At 34.1% G+C, this 10132-nt stretch overlaps 1 protein-coding gene across 1 annotated transcript; it reads right to left on the bottom strand.

The window, feature by feature from the left end:
* LOC111411888 (phospholipase A1-Igamma3, chloroplastic-like) lies at window positions 1–2118 on the bottom strand. The gene is made up of 2 exons (XM_023042540.1): window positions 1185–2118; window positions 1–848 (listed from the first exon to the last, which is right to left on the bottom strand). Exons 1-2 carry the CDS (start codon window positions 1994–1996, stop codon window positions 146–148), a joined length of 1515 nt encoding a protein of 504 aa, XP_022898308.1. The 5' UTR covers window positions 1997–2118; the 3' UTR covers window positions 1–145.
* Window positions 2119–10132: the final 8014 nt, after the last annotated feature.

The following is a 10132-nucleotide window of genomic DNA, read 5'->3' as shown; positions in this document are numbered from 1 at the left end:
TGATGCATTGAAGTTGCTGGATTTCATTTCTTCTTTAAAGTTTACAAGCGAAGTGAAAGATGAAACTCTTATCTCATTGTAAAGAAAAAGATCATAGCGTCTGAATTAAATACAGGCACGTTATAGGTAGCACTAACTTTAATGCCTATAGTAAACCTAGCTTGGCCCTAGAATATCTGATCACTTGATCAAAATGGTGGGCAGTGTCCGCCGGAAGTGCCTCGACCCTAGGCCGCTCCGGCAGCATCCACCTCCCGTCGCTAGTCCTCACCATCCCTTTGTGCTCATCCTGCCACCAATATGGTGGCACACCATAATCAGCTTTCAGAAAGTCACAACTCTTGTTAACAAGTGCAATATCTCTTTTTGTGGCCAAGCAAAATCGCCTGTCTTTTCCATGGTAGCCATCCACTAAATGCAAGTGGGCCTCAAGATTATGTGCACATCTCATATCATTATTGTTCTTTAGAAATGGAGAGCGGGTGTGGTCCAATGGCAATTCAACTCCAACATGTGCATAACTCCACGGAAATGATATGGCCTTCTCCAAGTACTTTTGATATTGGAATTTCTCATTTGTAATAATTCCAGGCACCGTTGGGACCTTATCATGCACGTTGATGACTCTTAAAACTTTAATTCCAAGCTCATCACACCTTTCTTTGAACTTTAAGTTTCCAACCCTAGGGCCCGAGAACGAAAATACGGTGATGGGAATTTTTGTCGTCGTTTCTCCGTCATCTACAACGTTTAATTCAACCTCAGCAATGTCGTAGGCGCTTAATAGAGCTAAGGCAGCTCCAAGACTGTGGCCTGTTATTGTTATGCTCAAGTTTTCTCCTGGGTACCTGTTGAAGATAAAGTTTAATTACAAGAACCCTAACAGCATAACGTTTATGATGAGATGATTTGTTGTACAAGCTGCACCGCCAAGTTGAAAATCATACATACATGTTAGACGTTTAGTGAATAAAAAAATTTTGATTTGTACACGAGGCTACGGAAATTTGTTTCATCTATAAAATTTTGAACTTTTAGATGAACTATGTGGATTGAAGATAAGCCTTAGTAAAATAATAATAATAATAATAATAATAATAATAATAATAATAATAATAATAATAATAATAATAATAATAATAAGTTTGTTTTAAATTAAACTTTTAGACGAGATAGTTGAATACCGGTGGATAATCCTCCTGATTTCAGCAAGAATTTGTTCACGAGCTGAAAAAGCACAATATTTGCACGTCTTTTCCTTGGTCGTGTACAAATCAAAGAACCCTGATTCAATCTTGATCGATGGATCATTCCTAAAATGGGCGGGATGTAATATGTCTTTGAGATCATGAATCCATTCCAAGTAGGTCACGGTGCCCCTCCACGCCACCACTATATCTCGCCGCCCTAGTCGGCGGATCTCCTCTTCATCAGTAGCTACTGCCACATACCCCATCCAGTTTGCATGCTGACTCCAAATACTGCTCAGCCTAGATTTCTGAAAGAAATTTGGCAAGTTTATATTTGAAGTTGCATATAGATGTCTTGTTAAAGTGTAGCCTCTATCTGCCATGCCTAATCTTTCAAAGAAATGTGCCCCTTGATACTTGCAAGTTCCACAGTATTTTGAGTGAGGATCAAAATCAAATGAATCATAACAGGCTTGAGCCATTTCGCCATAACGAATAATTTCGTTGCGTAAATTAGAATTCATGGGGTCTAAGAGGCCTTCCCAGTTGTTGCAGCCATGAAGTTCTCTCCAGATTTCATTAACAGGCCTCGTGTCTTCCCATCTTTGCTCTTCATCAGTTTCTTGAATTTCAGGGTACAAACTTGGAATAGTGGAGCATTTTATGACAGTTGATTGTTTTGGGTAACTTTTTCTGTTGGAGAAGATAAGATTTCTGGTTTTTATGGAGTTCAATTTTGTGAAGAACTGTTGGGAGCTTTGGATTTTGATTGTTGGACTGCTAAAAGATGACTGCAAGGTAGCCATGGAGAAGCAGAGGTTCACGCGCAGAGAGAGAGAGAGAGAGAGAGAGAGATGTAAAACTAGATTTGAATATGGAGTTCTAGTGGCATAAGATTATATTGTCACTAGTTTGTGTGTCAAATTGTATCTTATGAACGAAAATTGGTGCCTAAACATCACTGCGTTGATTAAGAAAAAACAAAGAATACACATTAAAAATGTTGATGATAATGATGTTAGAGGGGACGTTTTTTTATTAGTAACTGATGGGATAATAGACAAGATTATAAATTTTTAATCTTTTAACTGTACAGTAATTTTTTATGTTCAGTACGAATTTGTTGAATGAAAAATCTTCAGATCAAAGACTTACATAAGCAAATTTCTCCATTATCTTTGTAAGGTTTGTTCATTGTGTAGAGGTCATGGAAAGTAAGCACTCGATTGATGCAGGTTGTCCATGAGTACAATTAGCATGATGTTTACATCATTCCTGCTCGTAGTAATCCCATTTTAAATTTATGAACTCTATGTAACTTATATATTTTGCAACAGTGGAATTTTTGTTTCATTGAGCCCCTGCTTGACGAGAAAAGCTTCGGTGGGGCGGATGCACCGATTTATGTGGTGCAATCGTCAAATAAGGAGCCACCACCTCATCGAGTGGTCCACCCTCACCCAATGAGATGAGGCCATTTCAGGATTTAATTTTTTTTTTCCTCTTTCCACCTCAGGTCTTGATGTGGCCCTACCTCATTGAGTGGTGATAGACCACCTAACGAGGTGATGACTCTCCATTCGCCAATCGTATCACATGGGACGGTGCTACTGTCCTACAAAAGTTTTTCTTGTGATTGCGAGAGAGAGAGAGTATCAAAACTTTGAATAATCAAACAGTACTTTACACGATCATTCAAATCTAGCCACATAATAATTCATGGCTTATTTAAAACGTGCAAATACCAATGTAATAAAATGACTAAAACATATGCGTGTGACACACTTCATTATAAAATATTATTTATCCAAAGATGTACAAATACTTAAATTTTATATGACAATTGACCTTCAAAAAGACATCTTGAATCCTTGCTGATGCATGATAATTGATACATTTAAGCTAATATTCTATTATTGTTAATTAACTTGTATCTCATTACTTTATGTTTAGTAGGAGTTTTAATTCGATTATGAGTCTTATTAAAATAAATAAGTTTTTCTGAGTTTGTATGTAAATAGAGAATTGGAATTTTATTGCAATTTGGTTGGTTTTGGAATATTAGTAAAAACATTGAAAACTTTCTTCAAATCTCACTTGTTTTAAATTCTTTAATTAATAGAGTTTTATGTTTCAAACACGTGCGAATTAGAATTTTAACATATATTTGAAATATTTTGCTTTGCTAGAACAATCGTAAACTTTAGTTGACATTTGATTTGAATAGGTGTAAACATGTTAACAAAAAGAAACGCATGAAAAACATAACATTGACATGGCCTTGGAAAGTGAAGAGCGCGGGAGGAAGTGAAGAGCAGCGACTGGAATGGCGTAAGCGGTTGACTTTGAGGGTAGTTTTGATGTTCGATGCACTTGTTTTCATTTAGAATTGTTGACCCCAAAAAGTGTTGTCAATAGATGTCGGTCTCATCCGCACACACGTGGACGAATGTCCAACACGCTATGACACGTGGACGGTCTACAACGAGCGATTCAAAGGGCGTGGGAGTAGCCCAACGACACGGGACGGTGACGTTCGGAATCCGGCGGGTTGTTCGTGATCTAATTGTACAATAATTACTAACCGGTGTTCGTAGATATATATGTAAATATGTGTAAACTCGATTTGTGTATTGCAAGTAGATGAGAGAGAGAGTTGAGTAAAGTGTAGTTCTTTGTATTGATTCTTGCATTAGTCATTTGATGTTACACAAGAGAAGTATTTATAGTGATACATGTGAAATGGGAGCCCTTGGATGAGGTGGCATGTGGTTTCATCTCTTTGATTCAAACATCTTATCCTAGGCAGGAGGCTTGACTTGCTAGCTTACTGCGCATTTATTGCTTATGCAAGGCCTCCATACTAGTGATAAGACTTGACATTTATGCTTATGACAAACGTTCCATCAATCATTCGAATGAGATCTTTGTGTAGACGATCTCTTGGGAGAAGTGACCATGGAGGACGCTTCCATGTGGTTCGGAGGCTCCTGCATCGGCTTCGGCCATTTCATACAATACTCCCACTTGAGGGTTTCGACTAACTTCAACCAGCTTCCGCATCATGGCGTCGGTCATAGGCCTCAGCATGTGGACCTCGATTACGATTACAGGCCTCGGTGAAAGGGCATGCCTCGGATTGGAGGGCTTCGACCATAGCCACCTTGGCAATATATACCGCCTCGGCTGGAATGCCACGTGGTTCGACCTGAGTGGGCCATTGGCCCAGGTAGTTGGCTAAGTATGACAATATGCAACAAGAATAAAGCTTTTTGTACATTCCACATCGTACATGAAGTTTGATATGCTTTGAAAATTCAAAACGTTGTTGGCGAGAAATTGTGTAGTTTTTAAAAATTGTCTAATCATGCTCTGTCATGTGGCAAAATGTCAAATTTGGTGTCAAATAAAATGTACAAGTTGCATAATTGTTTTCAATTATAACTTTTTTTGGGATATAATAGGAATTTAGAAATTAAAGTGAGAAGAATGTGTACCTATTTCAGCCATCTTATAAAGTGTCTCTCTTTTGTCCTTAAAAGCCTTGAATGCGACAGACTAAACTTTTACACAAAGGGAATTGGGGTGCGTGCGGGGTGACCTGTCTTGGGATGAATTATTTAAAACAAGGAAAAAGATATTTGTACACCAAATTCCTTACTGAGTATTTTACACCCTCTCACAATGTATGGTGGGCCCTGCATGAATTTAATAATGCAAAAATGTGGTCCCCACCTATGTTGTGAATAATAGATAAAAGATTCGGTAAAAAAATTCGGTACAGATAGTATTGTCCTTTAAAACAATATGTGGCCACAATTTTGTCTAGTGAACACCTCAATTACTATCACTTTCGACAAAGCCACTAAAGTCGTCATTCCTTATGGACAACAAAAAGATCAATGATTTACGGTATATGGTGTTTTAAGGACAAAATAACTCGACAATCATGTTACCTTTAACAAGATGCCTCTACAAGATACTGGAGAAATCATTATCTTTAAAATATGAGGACTAAATTGTTATCTACGTCAATTTATGGCAACTATTTTAAATAATCTTGTCTCTGTAAACACAAAAACACCTCAATCATAACCACTTTCAACAAAACTATTAAAGCGTAAATTGTTTGTAGTCGTCCTTGACCATAAATTGATCAATGCTTGATAATAGTTTGATATTATAAAGACAAAACAATTTGACTATTACGTTTGCCTAAACAAGATGACACTATAAGAGTCTCGAGAAACCAATTATCTTTATCTCGAGCTTTGCTTCAGTATAGTGTCACTATTGTAATATGAAACAAAATTATTTATTTTCATTGTACACGAAACTCTCTCGTTGTTTTGAATCGGGTTAATCCTTTTCTTGTATTTTCTTGTGAATATGAGGGTGTCTGTGTAGTCGTGCTTCAAGACTTATTATCATCTTAGTGCTTCGAATGATCAATAGGATCTGCTTTATTCGAACTATACTAAAATCAAAAAAACTTGCCGTGTGTATAGAAACTGCACACACAGAAATCATACAAAACAAACATAGCGGGAGTAGGTGGGAAATTTTTTGATATTTTTTATCACAATATGTATCCCACACGTGAGATTTCTTATAGAATTTTTTAAAACAATTTTTTGTACAAATGAAAATCTTCAAAATCGAAGGACCATTTCTGACAGATTACCTTTCCAAGGCAATAGGATCTGCTTTATTCAGACAACCCTACTAAAATTGAAGGACCATTTCTGAAAGATCACCTTTCCAAGGCAACAAAAAGTTCTCACGTATACCGTTCCATTGATCAATATGCATCACAATGAACAGTTATGAAAACTGGAAATTACATCACGATGTTCTGTTCACGTTCGTGTCTTATTTGAACTATGGAGTTTCTGAATAGTAACAGGTGGTGAGACTCCTTACAATTAATTTTACCTGATATAGAGTGAGTAATAATTTCACTTGAAAAGTCACACTATCCCACAAATATCGAGCTCTTTTCAGGCTTCACCACCAGATTTCATCTCCTTGTTAAGAATATAATACTATATCAAATAAAGATAAAAATATAGATCAACTTATAAAATATTGGATTACTTCTCTTAATAAGGTCGACATTTTAAGATAGAACCCTAACTCTTAACACTTCTTATCGTGTCTTTATGGTGAATATTTACACTTAAAAGTAGTTTTGCTAAGTTATCCAACGGACAGCACCATGTTGAAAAGATACTCTTGTCTAAGTTTGATGGAGACTATCATTTCATCTTAACCTAATCCTTTCAAAAGTCAGCTAATAATTGAGAAAAAAGGCTAATATTATTTACTTTTGATTAGCATAAATAACAACCGAAAGGAAAAAGAAGTTGTTTGTGCTCATTTATTTCAATTTTCGATTTAACACGTTCCCTCATTTGTAAAGTAGTTAATTTTTTTTATTAAAGATATATTTGCCACTTGTACATTTCATATGTGTGTGTGTGATGACGAAACTCAAATTTAATTCTAATAACAATTTAAGTGTGTGTTTGAGATTTACTTTTAAAAAAATAAATTTTGCAATACTGATTTTTTAGTTAATGTATAGTCAAAATATAAAAAATAAAAATAAAATAAAGTTTTAAATTTATGAACTTATTTTATTAAGAGAAGGCATGATTAAAAATGAGTTAAAAAAATTAGAGTACATGGAGTAATTGTCTTCCCAAAACATCCCTTGACTTTTAACAATGAGCAATGCTACTCGTACAGAAATTATTGTACAGAACTCTTACAGAATACACACATGCAAGGTGGGTGAATTATTTTTTATAATATTTTAATTCACCTCATCTCAAACACATTTGTAATAATTCTGAAATTTTTTTCTGTACAATAAGCGTTAACCTTTAACAATATCAACATCTGGGATTTTGGGCACATGAAAACGACAATGAGAAAGAAAAGGTCACGATGAGATAAAGGTCAGCCAAATGTCCGATAATATCTGGTCTTTCTGGGAAATAACTTTACAAGTAGAATTTTTTTTTTTTAAATTATTATTACTTCTGGTGATAGTTCTTACATTATATTAAAATGAAATAGAAAAAATTGCAACATTGGTCATATTAAAATGATTCAGATTAATGGACGTGACCTTAAATGAAAATAAATAAATTACTTTGATAACTTAAACCCATATATGACAATCGTTAGAAAAAGATCTTTCGAGAAAAGGAGTTTTGAAATAGTGATTTTTCGAAGAATATGCAATTAAAAAATAGGAAAAAATTAAAGTTTACATATAAAATATTTTATTGTGAGAATATGTTACTGAAAGTGAGTTTGAGAAAAAAATGATTGTCAAACAAGAGGTAAATTTTCAGATGAGATAGTTAAAGCGATTTCAATATAAAATGAAACAACTTTGTTCAGTCAAAATTGTGTACTTGTCACACTTTCGACAAAAAAACAAAAAACAAAAAAAAAATTCACATGAAAGGACGCATTATTATTATTATTATTATTATTTTTTTTTTTTTGGGTGCGGAAGGAAAAAATGGATGGACATTTTCCTCCTTTTTAGTGTTTAAAAGCTAACTTGTTAAGTCGAATACCAATATTTGGAAGTTTTCTTTACAACTATAGTGGTGGGTAAAATTTTACTTGATCAAGTCTATTTGATAAATTTGTAAATAGCTTATAAGAGAAATAATAGTACATCTCATGATATGTGCGAATACTAAGTAGTATTAATTAAATATATGTGGTTGATATTTATATTTGATTTTGAATTAATTTATAAATCATATGTAGTTTCTTTCCAAAAGGAGGCTAAGTTTAGCCATTGTTTGAAAACTATTATTTTTGAACTATTTTTTTACATATACATTTTCAATCACATATTCACACAATAACATGCCTTTCACATAAATTCAAAAAAAAATCATACTTTTTTACCATACATTCTCTTAAAAATCACTATACGAAACTTTTTTTTCCCCCAATAATGGTTGTCAAATAGGAGAAAAACTTTTGTAAGACGGTCGCACCATCCTAAGTGGTGCAACCATCGAATGAGAGCGACCACCTCATCGTGTGGTCCACCCTATCCAATGAATTGATGCCTCTCTCTTCGTGTGTTTGAGATATTGGATGAGATTTTTTTTAAGAAATTAATTGTGGAAAATTTGGAATAACACGCAAATAATTTAGATGCAATTATCTTTTAATTAAATTGCATTTTGAAGCTTTTAAATTTAGTCTTCGAAATATGTGACCTTGTCTAAAAACTTATTTTGCCAATAAAATTAAGGCCCTATTTGACCAGCATTATTTTGAAAAAAATACATTCTTAAACGGTATTTTGACATCCTTTCAATTACACATTCTTCAATAAAATGATATTACATGTAAATTCAAAATTTTTTCCTATTTTTAACCACACATTCTCTATCAATCAACTATTTCAAAATAGATTCTTCAAAAATAATGTGACTCAAACACACGTTAAGGATAATATTGCTTATACACCTCAAGGTGTACAGAGGGGGTTACACTCCTCTCATACGGAAGGAGATCCACGCATAATTTATTGTATGTGGGTCCCCCTCCCCATATGAGTAGGGTGTTAAACCATGTGTACATCATTATGTATGTACAGCATCATTAATTCAAATTTCCTAATGTGGTCTTCCTTGATAATTGAGATTCTTCATCAATGACCAATCTCTGTTAATGCCAAATGTTCTGTTACAACGTTGATATGATTCCTAGCTAAAAGTTTACCTAAACAATTGTGGCCATTGTTTCATCATTTTTATAGGTGTTTCCTAAACTACATATTTGGGACCATAGCCAGTGCGAAGAAAGGAAGTTTGAATTTATGCGAATTTCGGTTAGCGAGCATGTGTTTGCACCATATATGTTTCAACAGCCTAAAGGGAAAAGAAAGTTTAAATTTATGTGCCCCGAGGTACATCCGAGTTGGTGGAACAATTGCATTGGTGGGCTCACAAACCAAGCGTGGAGGGTTCGATTCCTGGAAGTCAGCATCTTGGAAAGGGATTTATCTCGAAGGCAAGGTGCTGGAAGGTAGTGGAGAGGGCCCTCTTTGGAGAAGGAGTAAAAAGTCATGCAGGAACCTGAGAGCTAATAAGAGCACAACCCGCGATTAACTTCCTCAAGCTAATGAGGGGCCGGAAGCTTGATGTCCAGGATTTAGTCTGACGAAGTTGGGACACCTGGGTATAAAAAAAAAAGTTTAAATTTATGTGAGATATGATTTTTTTCAATACGTAGAATTCTAATTTTCGCAAAATATGATGTCATTTACAGTTATCGGACAGCTGTTAAGTTATATATGTTTCAAATTAGTTCATAAATTGTAATTGTACATGGTATAACGATTGAATTTGAGATATTTATTCACGATACATGAATATTAAATGTGCAATTTTATTGGTTTGTTTTCAAGTTGGAACATTAATCTAATTATGTATTATTAATTTCTCTGTCGTGGGATTTTATTAATTTGGATATGGATAGTTATTTATATAAATTGTACTAAGATAGTGTTTGATTGCTCAACTTTTTCCATGTTGGATTTCATTTTCCAACTTTTGGTTGTTTGATTGTCCAAAATTTTCCATGGAATTGAAATTCTAACTTTCTTGCCGCGTTAGCATTTTCCATGAAATCATAGAATTGGAATTCTCACCAAAATGATGAAAATTGGAATTCTCGGTTACTGTAGGAATTTTTTTTTATATATTTTTGGCAATGAAAATAAATTCTAAGAATTACTGTAAAAAAATATTTCATTTTTACTGATAATTTTCATATAAAACAAAGTCAAACGAACAACAAAAGATAGATGATTTTCTTGAATTTTTTTTGGTTGGCAATAGAAACAAATTTCATACCCAATAACGGTAAATTTTATCTCTTTAATTGACAATTTT

The sequence above is a fragment of the Olea europaea genome, chromosome 16 (assembly GCF_002742605.1).
Source record: "Olea europaea var. sylvestris chromosome 16, O_europaea_v1, whole genome shotgun sequence".
NCBI lineage: Eukaryota > Viridiplantae > Streptophyta > Magnoliopsida > Lamiales > Oleaceae > Olea > Olea europaea.
The sequence above is the reverse complement of the archived record's forward strand: the minus strand, read 5'-3'. Positions and strand labels throughout refer to the sequence as shown.